At 39.3% G+C, this 22,860-nt stretch overlaps 1 protein-coding gene across 1 annotated transcript in view; it reads left to right on the top strand.

Moving 5' to 3' along the window:
• Positions 1-22,860, top strand: part of LOC132293124 (rRNA biogenesis protein RRP5) — a 72,415-nt gene that overhangs the window by 29,273 nt on the left and 20,282 nt on the right. Inside the window, exons 18-30 of the mRNA XM_059790463.1 lie at positions 2,739-2,845; positions 3,158-3,238; positions 3,360-3,434; positions 3,519-3,620; positions 5,409-5,577; positions 5,664-5,812; positions 6,155-6,238; positions 6,375-6,475; positions 7,343-7,496; positions 7,636-7,710; positions 7,841-7,991; positions 9,988-10,648; positions 21,670-21,730. Of these exons, the coding sequence (XP_059646446.1) occupies positions 2,739-2,845; positions 3,158-3,238; positions 3,360-3,434; positions 3,519-3,620; positions 5,409-5,577; positions 5,664-5,812; positions 6,155-6,238; positions 6,375-6,475; positions 7,343-7,496; positions 7,636-7,710; positions 7,841-7,991; positions 9,988-10,648; positions 21,670-21,730 (1,970 nt within the window). The remainder of the gene's footprint in view (positions 1-2,738; positions 2,846-3,157; positions 3,239-3,359; positions 3,435-3,518; positions 3,621-5,408; positions 5,578-5,663; positions 5,813-6,154; positions 6,239-6,374; positions 6,476-7,342; positions 7,497-7,635; positions 7,711-7,840; positions 7,992-9,987; positions 10,649-21,669; positions 21,731-22,860) is intronic.

A 22,860-nucleotide genomic window follows, 5' to 3' on the forward strand; every position in this document is an offset into this window, starting at 1 on the left:
AAAGGAAGGATGCGAGAGGAGGATTCAAAAACACTTGATGATACAGTATGCATCAAAGGTTAGAAGTGATCCCTGAAAGTAAGGAGGTTTTTTCTTCTCTTTTAATTCAGTTAGCCTAAATTTTTTTTGACCCTTGAACAACTGGAATCCACTTCTAAAGGCTGGCTGAATTACTAATCTCAAGAAAGAAGTGACTGGTCTCCAGGGGCCAATACTTCTTCAAACAATCAACAAGAATTGAGTTGAGGCATTACCTTCTACTAATAATGCTGGAATACAGTTTTGTAGCGAGTTTGAGTCAGCCAATCTAGAAAAGGTAGGAGCATTGTTATCGTCATGGTCCACAATAATCCTTGCAATTCCTTTTTCCCGGAATTACAATGATTACCCCTTTGGGGAAAAATCTAGTTTTAGGTTTACTTCTAGAGAAATCCAAAATCCAATCTGATATAATAATGCTATGACGGACTCGATCAAACATCTTGGTAATTGAGACCCAAAATGAAGTCAAGAAGATGATCTTGTTTAAACAGCTTTCTCTTTTAGATGCTTCTCTTCGAAAATTCTAAAATTACTTCCCCCCGGTACAGACTGACTAACAGCCGATGTTGCATTCTCCCTCAATGATTTGCATCTATCTCCTTAATTGAAGCCTTGAAAAAGATTCCTGAAAAGTAGTAATGTAACCTAATTACCCAAGAAATACCATCCAGATAGAAAACTCTTCTCGAAAAAGAAAAAGAGCACGTGCAATGAATGAAGTGAATTCATTGACTTAATATTTGTTTAAATTTATGAAAATATTGAAATCCCATAGTTGTTTGTGGATAGATAAAGATGAAACTTGAGTTCTTTTGATTGAGATAACAAGATAATAGATTTCTTTAAATAGATGATACTTTGATACAAAATTTATTGTGAATTGTCAGATTTGCTTTTGAATTACATAAACTTGGTGTAGAAAGAGAAAGGCAAGGATGATGATGATGTTGTAGAAGGATCTTCTAGTCACATGTTGTTGTTTAGTGGGCTATGTCCTATAGATTTCTTACTAAATACATGGCATTCCCATGTCGTACACACAACACTTTGATATGCAAATGTGATGTGCGTATGAATGACATGTTTGTTTGGACATGGACCCAATTGTATATCTCAAGTTTACTATATAATAGTACATAAAACTAGGGGTGGAAATACTTGACAGGACACGCTAACACGACTTGAACATGGCAGGGGATAAGTGAATGAGTTTGTTGTAATCGTGCCGACCCAAATTGATGTGCTAATTAAATTTGTCGTGTTTGACTCACCAATTTGTTTATAACATGGTTAAACATGTCATGCTTGTGTTAGAAATGATCTGTATATGTCGGGTAAATGTGTCATGCTTCTTGTTTAATTAAATGCGTCTGGCAGTGTCATTTCAGGTCTTCACCCATTTATTAAACAGGTTACACGAGTCGTGATGTATTACTCCTTTAATAATCGTGTCTTTTGACACGAACAAGACACGTGTTGTGTTCATATTGACCCATATATCTGGATACCCATATCATGACATGACATGAATATGACATGGAAACACAAATTGCTACCCTTACATAAAACTATAGTATTGTTACTTTTGTTGCATTGTTTTTCAAAACGAGAAGTATCCATGTTGAATGCTTTACGTGATATGAAAGCATCGTTTTCCTTATGAAATAAAGGAAAAATGTTAAGAAATATGTTTGTTTTTGTTTTGTTTTGTTTTGTTTTGTTTTTTTTTTTTCTCATGTCCCCTTATCCTTTTATATGGGTATTTTACAGATCCTGTACACCCACATTCGCACGTGTACCGGTCTATGTATGATGTAATATCAGTCACTTTTCTTATAGGTGCTAGGATTATTAAGCATTATGGACCATTGTCATGCATGAATATGCATCTTTGTCCTTTCGGACCATTATCATGCATGAATATGCATCTTTTTCCTTATCTTTTTTGAGTTATGCTCCAGAAAATTGATGCAGTAGCATAGATGTCAAAGTCGGACTGGATTAATGTATTTTTACACTTGTCGGGCATAACATTTATGTTTCTTTTATGTGATTTTTGAAATAAAAAGGTTGATGTCTAGACTTTCAAGTGTGACCAAATCGTGTGTAAATGGTATATTCCTCTCAGCATCACGGATTGGCATAACCTTTTTGGTTAATGGGTTTGTAATGTATATGTCTAAACTATTTTTTAATTCACAGCCACTTTGGTAAATCGTTTAGTGAGGCTGAGATATGTGGTCCTTTTTTTTTTTTTTTTTTGCCTCTCATTGGGGTTTTGGCTTCCCTTTTCCTTTTTTATATACAAAGTCTGCACTTGCATTCCATGCCTCCGTGCTCTTTAGTGATTCTAACTTTATCACTAAAGAAACATTTTCATGGTGAATTGACAAAAATAATATTAAATTTCTTATCTATTGTGGTCATTGTTAAGAATGTGTAATGTTCACTTGGAAATTTCCTTGTGAGGAGTATGTAGTTTGATGCCTTGGTTCTGGGTGTTTTTTTATACTTCATGTCTTATTTATTTTATTTGAATATCTTGTTTCCTATAGTTTTTTAGTCGAAATTTTTCTGTCAGTTACCTCTAAACTTGGAAGTTATTAATTCCCTCCCTCAAAACCCAAAATAGTGGTTCTGTTAACTGACATTGAATTGGAGATTGTAATTGTGAATTTTTTCTTTTCTTTTTTTAGATATCGAGAGTGGCAATTTAATACTTACTGCGAAGTATTCTCTTATTAACTTGGCCCAAGAACTTCCTCTGGAACTCACTCAAATTCATCCGAACGCAATAGTCCATGTAAGAACTGCTTTTTACTTTATTTTCTGAGCTTTTTTGTCCATAGAAACTCTCCCAATTATTGATTCTGTCCGTCGGGATAGAGTTTCTGAAACCCATTTCCCCCTCTTCTCACCCATCTCTTCATCTCATTCCCTCCTGTCACTGATTACCTCTGAACACCTATGTTTCCCTTCTCCTCACATACTCCTCAAAAAAGGACATAAAATGCTATGAAACAGTCCCTTGGCTTTCAAAGTTAACAGTTGACAATGTTTCAGCAGTTGATTTTCACTTGGACTAAAACAATTCTTGAATCCATGTCTGAACCAGGGTTATGTGTGTAACTTAATTGAAACTGGTTGTTTTGTCCGCTTCATTGGGCGTTTGACTGGATTTTCTCCCAGACACAAGGTAAAGATTTTCTATTACGGTAATTTTCTCTTTTGCTTTTCAGCTGCCACATTTTATATTCTTGTTTAATTAATCCATTGTTTTTTTTTTTTTTTTCCTTTTTATTTGTTTTTTTATGAAGGCTACTGATGACCGAAGAACCGACCTTTCTGAAGTCTTCTACATTGGACAATCTGTTCGCAGTAACATACTTGATGTAGGTGAACAATTTGGGATGGACTTTCTGTAAGAATGACATTGATGGGATTTTGTTATAAACTTTTGTTTGTTATGCTTCCAGGTCAGTGGTGAGAAGGGCAGAATAACATTATCTTTGAAGCAGTCGTTATGTTCTTCAACAGATGCATCCTTCATTGAAGAATACTTTCTCTTGGAAGACAAGGTGACACTGACATTCATTATATAAATATATATGTAAAACGGTCTTGTTTATACTTCAAACTCTCTCAATAATTGATCCTGCCTATTCATGCAATATGCATTACTGCTTTTCTTATGATCTTTGAGAGTTTCTAGGATAAAATGAATTCCTTTAAATTGCTTCGAAAGGGATAGTGACACCCAATGCATTTCTTAACCTGCCATTTGATACCTTTTGTGACAATTCAAGGGTGGTCAAGGAAGGGAGAGTTATGGACCATGTTCAAAAGAATATCCAGTTAATTCCTTGGTTTTCCTGTTCAAACCAGACTTGCAATTTTGTTGGCCAAGGTCTATTGTGGGATTGGGTGGCTTAAAAATTGGGATACACACACTCTGTCATGGTGGTAGTCAATGGCAAATAGTGCTGATGGGATCTCTTTCTATCTTTCCTGTAACGGCCCACACAATATCATACCATGTGGTGGAGTGGGTTGTTACATTTCCCCTCTCTCCTTCATTAAATATTGATTGTTGTGCCTTGGTGCACCTGACAATTTTCTAACTCGCTTTATTTCCTTATTCCCTGCAGCCTTTTATTGGATTTGACTTCTTTTATATTCAATTTTATCCAATCTAATCACAATAGTTTTGACTTTTCTCCCAATTTTTAATCCTATTTGGTTTTCCAAGACTGATAAAAATTACAAAAAAAATTCTTGAAGCTGAAATGAAGCTAAACATCTAATAATTCGGTCCTATAACTATGAAATTCATTTACTCAAAGTTTAGGATTGAGAAGAGTGAGAGGCATTGTCACAGAACAGGGAAAAAGAAAATGTATGCCATAGTAAATGCGAGGTATTTCAATTTATTTCACCCAATGCTATGGTTAGTGAAATCGGTGCCATGGTACACGGGGTATTTTAATTTCTTTCACCCTATGCTATGACTAGTGAAGTTGGTGCCCACACCAGACACCATCTTTATCCACTTTTACTTTTACCAATCTTTATTAATTTATTAAGAAGTTCGGTATGCTCATGTGATTATGTGGATGATAATTTTGAACTAATGATTTAAATTTTCAAATGATTTAATTTTTTTTATTTATTTACTTTTTGATGTGTAATTTCGGTTGTTTCTCTAAATAATTCCAAATAAAAATATTATTCGAAAATTCAATAAATTGCCTTTTGATTTGGAGATAATATTTAGTGGTTTTTAAGATTTGATGCATGCATCTACATTGCTTCCAGCCTTCCCCCCCTTGAAGAAAAATCTTGGGTCTCCCACTTCTGATAGCAATAGTTGTGAAACTGTACCGTTGGTGTTACTAAATGCTCAAATTTGAATATTGCATGAATTGAAAAAAACATAAGAAACTATAGGAAAGTTCCCTGTGAAACTTGCTTTGAAACATTTTTTTCTATTTAATTGTAATATGGGGGTACTGTTGGTCTTGCTTTGGTTAAACAACCTTTTTTCAACTTTGAGCTTGATTCTTGTATTTTCCCTGATCTGGAATACTGTGCTTTCCATTTTCATTTTTCTTTTTATGATTGTCAAATTGTTCACAAGAATTAACAGTTTGTGTCAAAAGCATGTTACAAATTTCCGTAGTTTGTTGGTTGTACCTTTTCAATTTCAACTATATATTATGTTATTGTTTTTATTTATTAACTATTTTGAGATTCTAATATGCCTGTTTTATTTTTTCCCTGAATTAATTTGTCTATGATATCACTGTTTTATGTAATTGTGTTTGTAGTTATTCTAAAATTGGACTCATGTTGAATTTGTCATGCAGATTGCTAAGCTGCAATCGCCAGAATCTAAAGTTTCTGAGTTCAACTGGGTTAAAGGATTTAATATTGGCAGTGTTATTGAGGCAAAAGTTCACGACTGCAAGGATTTTGGAGTTGTTGTCGGCTTTGAGAAGTATAATGATGTTTTTGGTTTTATTACACACTATCAGTGTAAGTCCTTAGGGAAAATTGATGAATTGCTTGATTATTATTATCCTACTGCAATTAATTTTTGGTCTAACAAATTTTTTTGGCAGTGGCTGGAAATACTGTGGAAATTGGCTCTACTGTTCATGCTGCTGTTCTTGATGTTACCAAAATAGAACGCATTATTGATTTATCTTTAAAACCGGTTTTCATTGATACATCCAAAGGAAAAAGTTCTGACATCCAAACTCACAAGAAGGTATTTTATGAATTTGATTTCTATAATTACCTTTAAAAATATTTTCTCCCCTTTCTCTTAATGTTTGCAATCTTTGTTGAAAGTCTATAGATGACAAATGAATAGTTATACCCTTAGCTGTACTGTCTATGTTATTTTTATTGTTATTGTTTTGTTTTGTTTGTTTGTTTGATTTTTGTTGATTTGGAGATCCCATGCATATTTAAGTTTATTTACAATACAATTTTTGCTATTGTGTCTTAGATATTATCCTGTTTTCATCTTCAATGATGAAGATTATTTTGTAATGGTCTTTATTTGTTTGTCTTCTATTGGCTTAACATCCCCAATTCTTTATATCAGAAACGCAAAAGGGAAGAACACAGAGACTTGGAGGTGCACCGATCTGTAAATGCAATAGTAGAGATTGTGAAAGAGAATTACTTGGCAAGTATCTGAGTAATAGTATATATATATATATATATATATATATATATATATATTTAAAAAAAAAAAAAAAAAAAAATTCTGTCATAGTTTGTTCCTTCAATCTTTTCTGCTGATTGTGTTTTCTATAAAGCAGGTTCTTTCGTTACCAGAGTATAACTTTACCATAGGATATGCGTCAATAAGTGACTTCAACACTCAAAAGTTACCTCCAAAACAATTTGTTAATGGACAAAGGTAGCCATGGTTTCTGATGATAATATTTTTATGCTTCAGTTATATAATGTTGTCTTTCTTTTCTTTCTCTACCCCCCTTTTCCCCTTTAATTTCATTTGATGTAGGATAGCACTTCAAAATTAAGAATTTAGTGTTTCCTATTGTTGAATATTTGGTAGGCTTTGCTTAGTGTGCCTATATGTGAAATGAATGTATATGTCATTTTATTTATTTATTGAATTTTTTTTAGTAATTGCATTATATATTCTTTGAGTTGCATGAAGTTTTGTCCTATCTGTGTGGCAAAAGACTATCTTAGAACTACAGGCAGATGTATTGAACTAACAAATAAACAAGGGTTGTTTTCGAAACAGCGGAACTTGAAGGATTCTCTTAAAGAGGGGAAAACAAAATGAAGCCAGCTCTTGGGGTTAGGATTTATGGTGCCACCAAGTTAATATTTATGGATATTAGCAATTAAGACCATTTACCCCCTTTAAAGATGTTTGAAGCCTTTTATGGTGGATCTATGGTGTCACCAAGGTGGAATAGGGATGTTGTTCTCAGTATCTGGGGTATGTGTTGGTGTGGTGGTACGAGTTCAAGTCAGTATCATCATGTGGCTGGCCTATAGTTTTGACTTGTCTGATATATCATAGGTCCTCTCTGTATTTTATGTATATCACATTCGGATATGCGGATATTCCCATCCATATATTTGGTGGATGTTTGCTGCTTTGGTTTTAAAATTGTCATCTGTTATTTAATTTGTTTCTGTTATTTAATTTGTTTCATGTGTTGTTGCTTTGGTTTTATCTGTTTGCAACTTGCAAATTGTGGATGCATTTCGATACACTTGCAAGTTGAAATGGTTTGTTTGTTGACAGTGTCACTGCCACCATCATGGCACTTCCTAGCCCTTCAACATTTGGGAGGTTGCTACTGCTACTTAAATCTATAAGTGATGTTACAGAGACTTCTAGTTCGAAGAGGGAAAAAAAGAGATCTAGCTATCATGTGGGATCTCTTGTTCAAGCAGAGGTACGGAAGTTGATTATCTTTGGGATTCACATTTTTGTATCGATATTAAAAAACATCATTAAATCAGAAGAAGCCTAGATCAGTATTACTCTTTTTATTTCAAAATGATCTATGTGTATTTTGTTCTACCTTTTTCCAGATTACCGAAATAAAGCCTCTTGAAGTCAGATTGAAATTTGGATCAGGTTTTCATGGAAGGGTGCATGTAACAGAAGTGAGAATCTTTTTGAAATGTTTAAATTCAAACGTCTTTATAGGATTTATATGATAATCATTTCTACACATTTAGTTCTATTACTTCGTAATCATTTTTTAATATGCAAGTTAAACTTTTGTTGTGGCAGGCAAATGATGATAATGTTGTTGAAGATCCCTTTAGTAGCTTCAGAATTGGCCAAACACTGACCGCAAGGATTATTTCTAAGTCTTATAAGTCAGAAAATAATAGAAAAAACTATCAATGGGAATTGTCCATGAAACCCTCAATGCTTACAGGTGGAGTATCATATTTTCTTTCTTTGGGGTGCTTGAACTTTACTCTTCTTCTTGTAAGCGTAATTTATGTCTCTATCAGCGACATTTTCTTTCCCAAATAGATAGGTTAGTCGACCTGCATTTTCTCTATTTTTCTTCCTCTAGGTAATGTTTCTTGTAACCTGGAGCCATGCTCTTGTCTGACTTCGCATGCAGTGGCTCAACCTGAAAGATATCTATCCCTAGTAGACAGATTATTGTTCTTTGTTTCCTACATATCAGCTTGATTGTCTCTCAATGTTGTACCAGGATTGTGTTCTTCATATTGTGATTCTTCCACTGTATTATGTTCTCAAAATCATCATACCAGCCATGCACATCCTACAGAGCAAATTATCATAGGCAATGCACATCCCACAGCATGTTTCCTGAATATTAATTTTCTCATCTAGTATCTAAGAAGCATGGACACTTCTACAAAGGTGTCGTGTCCGTCTCCCGAACGCACATCCAACGCTTTGTGGCCGTGCCCAAATTTAAAAGTAATTTTTATTATTTCAGAATCTTGGCCGACACATCTTTGGATACTTCACTGACACATCTCTCACATTTGGTCAACGCATTCCAGACACTTGACCAACAGATCCTACACTTTGTCTTATATAAAACTAGCACATTACAGTCTTGAGACAATATTATGAACATACATCAAAGTGTCGAACCTCTTTTTCTTTAAAAAATTGACATTATACACACGCCATGGTATGTAAAAACAAAAACATATCTATAATGAACACGATAGGAGGGTAGTAATTTTTATATTCGAATAGCTTCATCTTCTAACTTATAATAACTTTAGTCTAAAAATTATAAATTATTAAAATTCTATAATTTTCTTATTCAATAGATATATAAATGAAAATTTATATTTATATTAGCCATGTCCACACATGTACGTGTCCTACATTTTTTTTGTTATAGATCATGTTCATAGAAATCCTTTGGTTGCACAGCTCTCTAAATGTTAATTAATTAAAATGCTTAAATACGGAAATGTGGTTTCTAGAGGAGAAAATCTCCAAATGTGGTTTCTAGAGGAGAAAATCTCCAAAGCTTTGTTTGCTTGTTAATACTTCTGAGAGTAGCTCTCGAGATCATCCTTGTGCATTCATGAGCACATTCGCGTTTACATGTTATTTTGCATAAATGCACGGATACCTACATAATTGCGTGCACTGTCATATTTACTTGTATCTTTTTCTTCCCTAGAGAGTGACCTTTGACCACCATGACTACCCATTTCTTGTATCATGTAAAAATCAGGATCCTTCCCTACTGCTGATTGCTTGCTTCTATGTTCTTCTTTGGTATATGTTTCACAAACATTACTTACATTTCCCAGCAACAGCTGCAATTTGGAATATAATTGACAGAAACATGACTTGCAACTTTCCTCTCTACAGCTGTCTTGATCCATGGAAAGCACCCTGCAATCTTTGATCAGATTATCTGCCAATTGTTTTTTTTATTGTTTTGCTTTGATCTCTGTTGATCACTGTCCTTTAAGGAAATGTACTCAATCTGACTCAACAAAGCCTATCCTAAATATTTGGTTGACTGCATTAATTATGTTTCCCATTCTTCTGAAGAAGACATTTATTATCAATTTATTTATCGACACTCACTAGTCGACGCATTATTTTTGGTTCATGTGTATATATATATATATATATATTTCAAATTTTAGTGTGCATTATGAAATATGTTATTGCTGAATATCAATGAATGAGTTCAGAATTAATCCTGTTTTGTCATTGTGCTTAAGTAGACAGATCTTTTATAAATTCATTTATCAACTGTCAAGTCTGTCATTAGTGAAGTAATTTCATATGCTATCCTAATAATTGAAAAATGGAAATATTGCATTGATTAGAGTCTTAGTACTTACCCATTCTTTAAATTAAATAGTAAGTATTGCATTTATTAGAGTCTTAGTACTTGCCCATTATCTATCCAGGTTCCAGAGGAATGGGCGTCGAGCCTATAACTGAAGATTTCAATTATTCAATTGGACAGTGTGTCAGTGGGTTTGTATATAAAGTGGACAAGGAATGGGTTTGGTTAACAGTATCTCGAAACGTGAAGGCTCAGCTCTATCTTCTTGACAGTGCGTGTGAACCGACTGAGCTCCAGGAGTTGCAGAAGCGATTTAATGTGGGGAAGGCTATCTCTGGCTATATTTTAAGTACTAATAAGAAGAAAAAGCTGTTACGTTTGGTGCTTCATCCATTGTCTGTTTCTCCTGATGGAACAGTTGATGATGAATCTTTTAAGATGGATGATTTGAGCTGTCCTTCAAATGAAAATGTAACTTCCCATATTCATAAAGGTGATATTTTGGGTGGCAGGATTTCCAAAATTCTTCCAGGGGTTGGTGGATTGCTTGTCCAAATTGACCCACACCTGTATGGTAAGGTTCATTTTATGGAATTGACAGATGTATGGATGTCTGATCCATTATCTGGGTATCATGAAGGACAATTTGTCAAGTGCAAAGTCCTAGAAATCAGCCGTTCAGTTAAGGGCACTGTTCATATTGATTTGTCACTGCGGTCATCTTTATGTGGCAACAACTGTCAGAAGTCTATTGAACCGAGCCATATTAATTTAAGCAACATGTAAGTCTTTGGATGCATTCTGCTCTCTCTTTTCTCAAAACTCAGTCCTTACCATTATCTGTGTTATCTGGCTTCACCGTTCAGTAAAAAATGAAAATTTTTTGTTCTTTATGCTTTGTCATTTTAAAGGTATATAGCAATATGATGTGTATAACTACACTTGTACTTACTGACCTACCTAGAGGTACTCTGGACATCATGATATTTCTGAGATCACCACTCTCCCATATCTCTCTATGATCTGGTAACCTGGATATAGAGGACAACCTGTTTAATTACTTTGCAGAATAAAGATAGGTGGGAGGTTATTGAAGGAGTTTTACACTTTTACTTAAAGGTGATAAACATATTAATTAATTTTAAGGACGTATAGCATCTTTGATAGCGATGACATAGGACAACCTCTTGTCATATAGGCTTCTGCTTTATAGTATATGAATTAGTTTACTGATCTTGTATATGAATTTTAGATTTGCAAGTGTGACTTTCTAGACATGAAATGCTATGTGTTTGATATTATTTTCTGCTTGCTTGTATGGGTAGAAATTTCCAGTGAAGGAAATGATAGTTTACATGGCTTAGTGGCATGTGAGTCATTCTGGGCAAGGCAAGTTGAGGATATCAAAGACGGATTGGACCAGACCCGACCCGCGAGTGAATGATCAGGTTGGATGGTAGGTCCGAGCCCAAGCAAAAAGGGTAGTGTAATAAGCCCAACACCCACGAATGAAGGATCGGACCGAACAGTTAAACCCAGCCCATAACGCAACACTGAAAGTCAGGCCCAAAAGGAAGAAAGCCCTTGAATAGGAGCCCTATGTAATAAGTTGGTTAGAGAATTTGTAATGGTCTATAAATAGACCATTACGAGAAGAGAAAGGGGAGGATGATTTTTTAGAGTTTTCATTTTGTTGAAGTATAAGAATTCTAGAGAGAGAAAGATGAGTGAATCTCTTGCATCTTCAATTGGCACCGTCTGTGGGAATACGTTAAAGGCTGATTCATGTTTGATCAATGTCATGTTGATTTCGGCTGATTGATGATGACGAAGCTTGATTTGTAGAAGTTTAGTCCAGATCTAAGAGATTGCGGTTGGCTCTTGAGAGATTCTGGATTCTTGATTGCTTCTGAGAGATTGGCGTTAGGTTTACGCAGCCGTGATTCACTTTATCGCGGCCCGATCCGACAAGCTCAGACGCCGGAAAAACTCCGATCTATCGAAGAGAAAGCAAAACTCGTAAAATTGGAGTTCAGATATGCCGTGATTCGCGTCAGCGAGACTCCGATCTAACTTAGAATTTACGATTCATGCCTTTGCCCCGTTCTGGAATGATGACTGGGGGTGAGCACTCCAATACGGTAACGAATGTCTAGCATATGAAACTTGATGAGTTGATGAGCATGATCGAAGCTCTCAGAAGAGAGAATGCAGATTTAAGGACTGAAATGCAGCGTCAAGAAGTTCCGGTGATTCCGCGACTGCTCCCGGCGGGAGAACAAGTTGCACGTACCGATGCGGCACATCACGGCGAGGCGGAAGGGAACAATCTGACAGATCTTCACTGCGAGGAAGTCCGGCCAAACAATTTGCCGCCAAATCCTCGTCGTATTGATGATCGTGAAGGATTAACTCACGTGGATCCACGGCGTGAGCAGATCAGGTGAGACGAAGCCATGACTTTCGATCCACATCAAGAAACGCTCAGCCGAGGTGAAGCAATGGAGTTTGATCGTCACAAAGCTATGCCTCCATGGCACAGAGAGTTTGTTGAGGACAGATCATTCGATCCGACTTATCGGCCTTCCATGGCGACGTTCGACCATCACGGCTCAGAGAGGAGATCTGTGGACTAGAGAGCAACCGCGGGGTTCCAGAGAGAAAATGAAGCGCTTCGTTCAGCAGCTCGAACGGTTGATTCACCGTTCACCGATGAGATTCTGAATGCTCCGAGTCCGAGGAAATTTTCCATGCCCGTTTTCATTCTGTTCGACGGAACGATCGATCCGATCGATCATGTGTATCACATCCAGTTGAAAATGGCTCTGAACACTGAGAATGACTCCTTGATATGCAAGTGCTTCCCTACAAGTCTAGCTGGACCAGCGCTCAATTGGTTCAAGAACCTGCCGAGGGGCTCAGTGGACAGCTTCCGAAGCTTGTGTGATCGGTTCATAAGCCAATATTATGGAAATAAGCGTCCTGCAAAGGACATTTCGAGCCTATTCACAATGAAGCAGCATGAGGATGAGCATCTCCAGGCTTTCCTAACCAGGTTTAACCTTACTAAGAGTATGGTGATTGAATGTCATCCTTCTACTGCGGTTCAAGCGTTTATACTGGCCATGACTCGTGGCACTCCATTCCACACAAGCTTGGTCGTGAATACGCCGAAGACTATGGATGAACTTAACGAAAGAGTTGATGGATTTGTGCGCTTGGAAGAAGAAGAGGCAGCTAACGATCGGAAGACATCCGTCATATCCACAGAGGAGAAAACCAAAGCAAAGATTAGACAAAAGCAGATTCAGCCACAGCGTCAGACCTCGTGGAAATTTGAGAAGAGGCTCAGGGAGGAAGAGCTGGTTACTCCGTTGAAAGTCACCTTAGCAAGGCTGTACCAAGAAAATAAAGATAAGTTCCGATCTCCTTTACCGATCAGACAACCCCTCGAACAGAGTGATCAGTCTAAGCATTGTGCATTTCATTCTGACTTTGGCCATTAGACTAATGAATGCAAGAACTTAAGGAGACAGGTAGAGATGCTGATAGCCAAAGGGGAGTTCGCCAGTTATATTCAAGGCCCGGCGGTGGAACAGAACCGACCAATGGAGCACGTGAAGAGGAATCAGAAGTCGAACCCTCACAATACGCAACCAGTTCGAATAATCAATGCAATTCACGGTCGGCCTGAGCCTACTGAGGAGTCAGAAGAACTGCTTCGAACACGCCTTCGCCAGGCACGGATGAAGAGGAGGATAGGCAGTATCAACAATCTGCACCAACAGAGCGCATCAACACAGATAAAGTTTGACAGAACAGATCTATTGCGTGTTCAGATCCCTCATGAGGACCCGTTGGTCGTCAGTTTGACAGTAGCCGAATGTTTGGTACGCAGAGTTCTGATTGATCCTGGAAGTAGTACGAACGTCATGCCGAGGGACACATTTGATCGACTCGAGATCAAGCCGGATCTGCTCAAGCCCACTGGAAATCCCTTGCTAAGGTTTGATGGAAAACGAATGGAGCCCATCGGTACGGTGGAGGTAGTAGTACACACTGCAGAGAGGGTTCTGATGGAGACCTTTGTAGTTGTCGAGATTCATCCCTCTTATAACCTTCTGATTGGCAGAGGGTGGATCCACAGAGTTCAAGGTGTTCCTTCCACTCTGCATCAAGTAATGAGATGCCTGGGGCCAAACGGAACCAAGGTGATTGACATTCATGGGGACCAGGTTGCAGCTAAGGAATGTTATTCAGTAACACTGAAGTATGCTGGAAAAGGGAAAGCTCCCATTTGTTCGACAAGCCCGAGATAGCAATTACAAGAGCTTCCCCCCAAGCAGAGTGGGAAGGAGGAGCCAATGGACTTGACCGAAGAACCCCTGGTTGATGTGCAGATCGATCGGTTCCGACCGGAACGAACAACCAGAGTGGGGGAACGACTCGCCGTGGAGGAGAAGCAGGAGTTAGTTAAGTTCTTATCTCAAAACGCCGATGTATTTGCATGGAGCCACCTAGACATGCCTGGAATCGATCCTTCTGTATCCTGTCACTCCTTGAACGTAAATCCCAATGCAAGACCTGTAAAGCAGAAGCAGCGAAGGTTTGCTCTAGAGCGTAACCATATCATAGCCAAGGAGGTTGACAGGCTACTTGATGCGGGATTTATAAGAGAAGTGTATTATCTTGACTGGTTGTCAAATGTTGTTGTTGTGCAGAAGAAGAATGGGAAATGGCGAGTGTGCATTGATTTCACCAATTTAAACAAAGCCTGTCCGAAGGATAGCTTTCCGCTGCCGAAAATTGATCAAATGGTGGATGCTACTACTGGATATGAGCGTTTAACCTTTTTAGATGTTTATTCAGGTTATAATCAGATCCCCATGGACCCTGCTGATGAAGAGAAAACTTCTTTCGTTAGCGAGTGCGGGACCTATTGCTACAAAGTCATGCCATTCGGACTGAAGAACGCCGGAGCAACTTACCAAAGACTTATTAGCAAAATTTTCAAGGCTCAAATAGGGAAGACCGTGGAAGCTTACATTGATGACATGGTAGTAAAAAGTAAGGAGAAAGTTGACCATCTGAAACATCTACAAGACGTATTTGACGTGTTGAGGCACTACGGAATGAAGCTCAATCCAACCAAGTGCTCATTCGACATGAGTTCTGGTCAATTCCTGGGACACGTGGTTAATCATAGAGGCATAGAAGCTAGCCCAGCCCAAGCAGAAGCTTTGACTAAGAATGCCGAGCCGACAATAGTCAAGGAAGTGCAAACTCTTACGGGATGGATCGCAGCATTGAGCCGATTCATTTCTAAATTGTCAGATCGTTGCAAACCATTTTTTGACACAATACGAAGCCATGGCAGACAAGTTTGGGGGGATGAACAACGCCTGGCATTAACTGGTCTGAGAGAATATATGCAGAATCTTCCGGTTCTGTCAGCTCCAGAACCAGGAGAAAAACTATTTTTATACCTCGGGGTGTCCAACATCGCGACAAGTGGCGTTCTGATCCGTTGTCCAGAGAGGAAGCAATATCCAGTGTTCTATGTTAGCAAAACGATGACTGAGGCCGAACGACGTTATTCAAAGGCCAAGCGGGTAATACTCTCGCTAGTGCATGCAAAACGAAAGCTCAGGCATTATTTTGAATCCCATCCTATCATCGTTCTAACCACCTTCCCTATCAAAATAATCCTGCACAAGCCAGACCTCTCAGGAAGAATGACGAAGTGGGCCATAGAGTTAAGCTCATTTGACATAGCATATGAACCCAGAACGGCAGTCAAAGGGCAAGCAGTGGCAGATTTTTTACTAGAATATGATTCATAAGACATGGAGGAAGACCTTCATGGTTGCTTGTGGAAATTCTTCGTCGACGGATCCTCAAGTCAGATGGGGGCAGGCATTGGGATCAAACTGCAGACACCAGAAGGTACGTCCTTGAGTCAAGCGCTTCGGCTTGAATTCAGAGCCACCAACAATGAAGCGGAGTATGAAGCACTGCTGACATGACTTAAGCTTGCCAAGGAGTTGAAGGTCAGGAATTTGACTGTCTTTAGTGACTCGCAGTTAGTGGTTCGGCAGGTGAATGGCGAGTATGAAACCAAAGATGAAAAAATGGAGGCCTATCATTCTGCTGTTATGCGGGAAGCCAAATACTTCGAAAAAATTGAATTCATTCAAATACCGAGAGAACATAACGAAGATGCCGACCGGCTAGCATGTAGTGCCTCGGGTTCTGGAGAAACATTGGCAAGGGTGATTCCAGTAGGAATATTAAACCAGCCATCCATTTTTGAAGAACCTTTGGGCCCAGATCCTTGGCAAGTGAATGTTATTCCATATGAGCCAAGTTGGATTGATCCGATCATAACTTACATTAGGTATGGCACTCTGCTTGAGCAGCGAGATGAGGCTAGGAAAATCAAATCGAATGCTGCAAAATACGCCATGGTGCATAACCAGTTATACCGAAGGTCTTTTTCTGGGCCATACTTAAAGTGCGTCACCCCCACAGAGGCTCGGCAGATACTGCGAGCTATTCATGAAGGTGTATGTGGAAACCATTTAGGGGGAAGGTCTTTAGCGCACAAAGCAATGACGCAAGGGTACTTCTGGCCAAACATGTCACGAGATGCGGAAGAATTGTCCAGAAGGTGCGATAAGTGCTAAAGGTTCGGATCACTGATTCACCAACCACCTGAGGACTTACACGTAATGGCCACACCATGGCCTTTCGCACAATGGGGGATGGATGTGGTTGGTCCTCTGCCAACTGCAAGAGCTCAGAACAAGTATGTGCTGTTGGCTACAGATTACTTTACTAAGTGGGTGGAAGCAGAGTCGTACCCGAGCGTAACTCAAACTCATGTGAGACGGTTCATTTGGAGTAATATTATTTGCCGGTTTGGTGTTCCGAGGTCAATCGTCATGGATAATGGGACCAACCTTGATAGCAAGCAAGTAAGAGAGTTGTTGGAGGAATATGGAATTAATCAAAAGCTAGCAGCAGTAAGTCACCACCAGGCCAATGGACAGGCAGAAATCACAAATAGAACAATCTTTGCTTGTATCAAGAAGAAGCTTGAAGAGAAGAAAGGAAAATGGTTAGATGAACTGTCGAATGTCTTATGGGCTTACAGAACGGCCCCAAGGCGACCGACCGGAGAAAGCCCATTCGCCATGGCGTATGGTACCGAGGCAGTTATACCGGTCGAGCACTTGGTTCTGACTGTTCGAAGCTTGGCATGGAGCCGAGAGCATAACGACAGTATGTTGAGGTTTAACCTCGATATGCTGGAGGAAAAGAGAGATGCAGCGGCAATAAGGCTCGCATCCTACCAGCAGACGCTTGCGAATAGCCATAACAAAAAAGTAAAACACAGAGACTTTACACCAGGTGATCTGGTTCTAAAAAAGAAGGTGGGGATAGTCAAAAAGATGATGCCACCATGGGAAGGTCTATACAGAATTGCAGAAGTCATAGGAAAGGGGGCATATACCCTAGAGACCATGGCCGGAAGGTTGGTTAACAAGCCTTGGAATGCTACTTCTCTGAAGAGGTATTATCAATAAAAAGTTGAGTTTCAAAGTTGAATTTTGTTCATTTTCAATTGAATTCAGGCGAATGTATAAGTTTATGAGATTTATAAAAATAATATTCCTCTTTAAGAGATTGATTAAGTAAAAATAGTAAAGCCAAGTGGCAAGTGGCATTCTAGTCGAGCGCCAAGCACTTAAGCAAAGTAAGTGGCAGCTGGCACGATGAGCCGTACGCCAAACACTTGCTAAGAAATAAAAAGCCAAGTGGCAAGTGGCATTCTAGCTGAGCGCCAGGCACTTAAGCAAAGTAAGTGGCAGCTGGCACTATGAGCCGAACGCCAAACACTTGCTCAAAAACAAAAAGTAAGTGGCAGCTGGCACTATGAGCCGAGCGCCAGACACTTCAGCAAAGTAGATAAATGTGAAGCTGGTTGTTACCACCCATGCACAGATAAAGTCAATGTTTTTGTCATCTCATTCATGATATGGTCTGAGGTTACAAAAGATAATGTATACAGATGACATGACTACAAAAAAGCAAGAAATTAAAGTATCAGAAGAGTCCTAGCTAGCTGCCTCTGTTCTGTCAGCCTCCTGATTGTGCTGACTCGCCTCTTCACTCTCATTGGTCGTCCCATCTTCATGAGGTGGGGAGTCGAGATTGACAACTGAATCGTTCTGTTGGGGCCCAATCTCAGTAGCGGTTGAGGAAGGGACCATAGTGGATAGAGGAAGAACATCCAGAGGTTGAACGACAGAGGGGGCTGGAGTGATCCTGGAAGAAGCAATCTCCTGACACTCATCAAAAATGTGTTCAGCAGGAGTGGAGTCTGGATCAACATAGACTCCTGGAGGATCAATTTCTAGATCCTTATCAACTTCTTCCGGAGTGGAACCGGTCTGTCCGTCGGCAGGAACACGGTCGGAAAAACCTTTTCGGCACCCCTGAGCATACCTGAGAGCCCCAACCCTTGAAAACCGAGCGTGAAGAGCCAGCATGCCACCATTCACCTTGTTGATGGTGTTGAGCAGAGCATCACGCTCATCCAGGGCTCTCTTCTCGAAGGCCATCCGAGCGGACTGCTCGTCAGCCAGAAGGCGTTGGAGTTCTGCTTTTTCATCTTTGACTTTGAGCGAATTGCGCTTGGTCTGTCAAACGCTCCTCTCAAGTTGAAAGGCATCCCTTTCATCCTGAAGAGAATCGGTTTCCCTTTTCAGAGCGTCTTTCTCTTTTTCAATTTTGCCAAGCTGGACAAACAGTTCCGTGTTTTTGGTGGCGAGGATGTTATTTTCTTTATGGGCCACTTCGAGGCTGTCAGAGAACTTTCGAGCCTTGGCATTCCCTATTTCCACCTGCTTTTGCATGGCCATCATACCGAACAGGGTCTGCAGAGATATGCATGAACACTGGTTAAACCGATCGCATGGTCAGAAGAGGTTAAGCATAAAGATTATGTCAAGATTTGCTGATTGGGAGATAAAAATTACCTCCATGGCAGATAAGGGAAAGTGGCTGAACACCTCCTTCTAAGATAGACCTTTGGCTGTTTCAATGTCCTTGGGAGTTCACATGTTCCTGTAATATGCCATAGCGGTCTGACCAACCTTGAACATGGTCTCGTTCGGTATCACGAATGTCCCATCCATTCCGGCGAATCGAGGAGTCCATGGTGCTGTTGCAGACGCAGAAGCTGAAGCAGCAGCTGTAACAGGCCCAGAGTGGGCAGGAGAACTGACTGGGCGATGCAAGAGTGTACCTGGCCCAGAGATTTGGATCCTCCTTGTAAAAGATGCATCATTAAGGTTGACTGCACTGTCGGGATGAGGCCTTTTGCCTCGCTCTTTATCCTAAGCACCCGCAATAACAACAGAAGTAGTATTGACCTGAGGAGATGCATTCGGATTGGTAGAAGGAACGCTAACGGCAGGATCAGCAGCCACTACGTTCGGAATGGTGTTAGAAATAGTTGCCGAAGAAGAAGCCGAGGCAGGAGAAGAGGTTGCCGCAGCAGCCGCAACAGTGACTCAGGGAGGGTTCTTCCTCCTGCCAAAGGAAGGAATCTGGAGCTGGCTCATTGCGTTTCCGAGGGCTGAAATTGCGAGAAAGTTGTCTGAGGTAAGGAGGTCTGAGCAAGAAGGAACGTTGTTCAGAACGTACTTCTTCAAGTAATTATCCCTATCCCTGCAAACACTATAGCTCAAGTCATCACAAGGAATGCCTAAGGAACGGCACAAGAAAGTACAAAAGCGAGGAACACAAATTTCGCAGGGACAATCGTTCTTATGTGTTTTGAATTTCTTATATGAAGAGATAGAACACACGCCAAAGGCGCTCGGGATTGGATAACCCTCTGCAGCTGGAGAAGACCAGGCCCCCCAAACCCCTACTATGTTGTTTCTCCAACCCTTTTCAGACTTGATTGTGTCTCTACATATGGACATCTTTTCAATCGGGTAGAGGTGGTAGAATGGTTCCTCAAGTCGGATCTTACTAACCTTGTAACAGAGAAGAATATCTATGATATCAAGATCCAGACCTCTGTCATGAGTCAGTAGTAGCAGAACGGATATGATCCTAAAAAAATTTGGATTTACTTGCAGAGGGGAGATCCCTAGTCTGTTGAAAACATAGTTAAAGAAAGGATGCAAAGGGAACCTAATGATATTCAACTGAAGATGGGTAAACAAGACTTTGCCGGGAAGAAGGCCAGCACCAGTCCTGATATCCACATCTTTAGGGCAGTTTCTAATTTCTATATCGACAGGGAGATGAAGTTTCATGCGAAGAACATCTAGATCTACAGGCATGGTGAATATGAATGAGGATTTTAAGGGAGAAAAAGTGATCTTCCAAAAGAAAAAGGCAAACGAAACTAACCTCAGAAGGAGAAAACGTAGATTACTGTAAGATTGCTGGAAAAAGGAGCTTTCGCAGAGGTTTGCCGGAGGAGATTTGATTTGACTAAAAGAAAAAGGGGCAAACGAAGATCTGGCTAACAGCGATGCAAGATAGAGACAGTAAAAAAGGTTTGGGGGAACGTCTCTGATACTTATAAGGACAAAGTGGGCCCGAAGGTCGAAGCGCCAGGAAAACGAGGAGTTTCTTTGGAATCTCGAAGCATCGGTTTAGATCTGACCGTCCATTTTCCCACGAGGTCTTCTTGAGCCGTCAACGTCATGATTGGCCGCCGAATAATAATTACCCCCTTATTTATTAGGAGGTAATTATGGGGGCAATTGAGGATATCAAAGACGGATTGGACCAGACCCAACCCGCGAGTGAATGATCAGGTTGGATGGTAGGTCCAAGCCCAAGCAAAAAGGGTAGCGTAATAAGCCCAACACCCACGAACGAAGGATCGGACCGAACAGTTGAACCCAGCCCATAACGCAACACTGAAAGTCAGGCCCAAAAGGAAGAAAGCCCTTGAATAGGAGCCCTATGTAATAAGTTGGTTAGAGTATTTGTAATGGTCTATAAATAGACCATTACGAGTAGAGAAAGGGGAGGATGATTTTTTAGAGTTTTCATTTTGTTGAAGTGTAAGAATTCTAGAGAGAGAAAGATGAGTGAATCTCTTGCATCTTCACAAGTTGTTGACGAAGTTAATTTCTATATTTAAAAGTGTTTTTTTTTTTTTTTGGAAAATCACCTAATGTTTATGAACTTAAGCTGTATATGTTTTTCATTGCAAAAGAGTTGATTTTTCATTCAAAATAGGTTTCTTTCAGATTCTACATTCAACCATACGTATTATTTCAGATATTTTTGGTTATTCTTTTAACCCAAAAATAAGAAAAAAAGAAAAGAAAAGAAAACTATTTGAGTGGTTTCCAAGAATATTTGTGAAGTATACAAAGTTTTATAAGATTTATTTGCTTTGAACATCCACAAGTCATTACCAGATCAAAGCTATTGATAGTCCTTGCTTGTTTTCGTAGTTAACTTGCGAATTATTTTTATATGTATTACCTCAATTTTGATGCCATGTTACAGCATTGTTTATACAGTAACATCTAATTCTTTGTTAGTCCGAGCTTATGTTTCTTTCAGCACACATCAAGCATGTGAGATTTGGCTTATCCTACCAATTGTTGAAACATCGAAGGCAAAACTCTTAAAGTCAATTAAGATGTGGAGTAGTGGTGCTACCGTCTATTATTTTTAATTTTCAGTTGTTATTTATGCTCTTTATGTTGTTACTGTATAAAATATTTTTCTAAGAGAAATTATTGATTGCTTACAGGCATTCTCCTGGCCAACGTGTGGAGAAGTTTGAGGATCTTCATCGTAATGTGATTGTACAGGTAATTGATGATTTGATGCTCCTGCTGTAATTATTTTCAATCCTCTATTGGTGTGAAGGTAATTATTGCACACATCCATTTGTCCCATCTCGTTTGCTGGACTAATTTTCTAAGCTCTATAGTTATAAAAAGTTCCGGGAGACTAGGTAAGATCTGTTTTTTTTATAAAAATTTCTAAGTAACACACTCCTTTTAATTGGATGAATAGAGATACCTTTTGGGCTAAGTCTTGGTGGTGATGAAGGCAATTTCTGTTAATCATTCACATCCATAAGTATTTGCTTCACTTCTTTTTAAAATCTGTTTGTCTTTGTGGATGTTTATCATGTTAAACATTATTAGGATCTACATTTTTAAAATTTCCAAATCTACGCTGATCTACCTGTTTATAAACATGGATTCTTGTCATGTTTTGCTAGTATAGCTTTTATTATTTGCAAGAACCTCATATTCATTGTGATAAATATGCTTGCGTTCTACAAGCCCTAATTAGCCATTATAATCTCTCCAGATGGCAAAAAAATTATAGGAAATTTACGGTCACCTCCCATCGAGTACACCATGCTCCCCTCTAATTTAGATAATTACGCTTGCATCCCATGCAAGTGATGGGCGTCAATGCCCGTTACTGAAGTATATTAAATTACTATCAGATGTCATATATGCCCCTTGCATGATCTCCAATAAACTTTGATTGATTGAAAACAAAACCTATAACCGATATTTATTGAAAGCAAAATCCATCGTTCCAAGAAACATCTCTCTCACCATATAAAGACAAACTACATTCTCTATCTGCTGGAGAGGATGGGGTTTTTGGTGTGAGATGGAGGAGATGGATTCAATTTTGTATTTCCAGTGCTCGCTTAGCAATGCTTATGAATGGAGCTCCGACTGGTTTCTTCTCTAGTTTGAGGGTTTTGAGACAGGGGATCCGCTTTCGCCTTTTTTGTTCCTTATCGTGATGGAGGCCCTTAGTAGATTATTGAGTAGGGTTGTTGACTTGGGTTTTCTCAGAGGCTTTAGGGTGGGCAGGGATGCTGCTAATCAGTTGGAGATCTCCCATTTGATGTTTGCGGATAACATTTAGTGTTTTGTGATGCGGATGTGTCCCAGATTAGATATCTGAG

This window comes from Cornus florida, unplaced genomic scaffold, assembly GCF_030987335.1.
Source record: "Cornus florida cultivar Cherokee Brave unplaced genomic scaffold, ASM3098733v1 CherokeeBrave_3.0.0_Hap2_Chr02, whole genome shotgun sequence".
NCBI lineage: Eukaryota > Viridiplantae > Streptophyta > Magnoliopsida > Cornales > Cornaceae > Cornus > Cornus florida.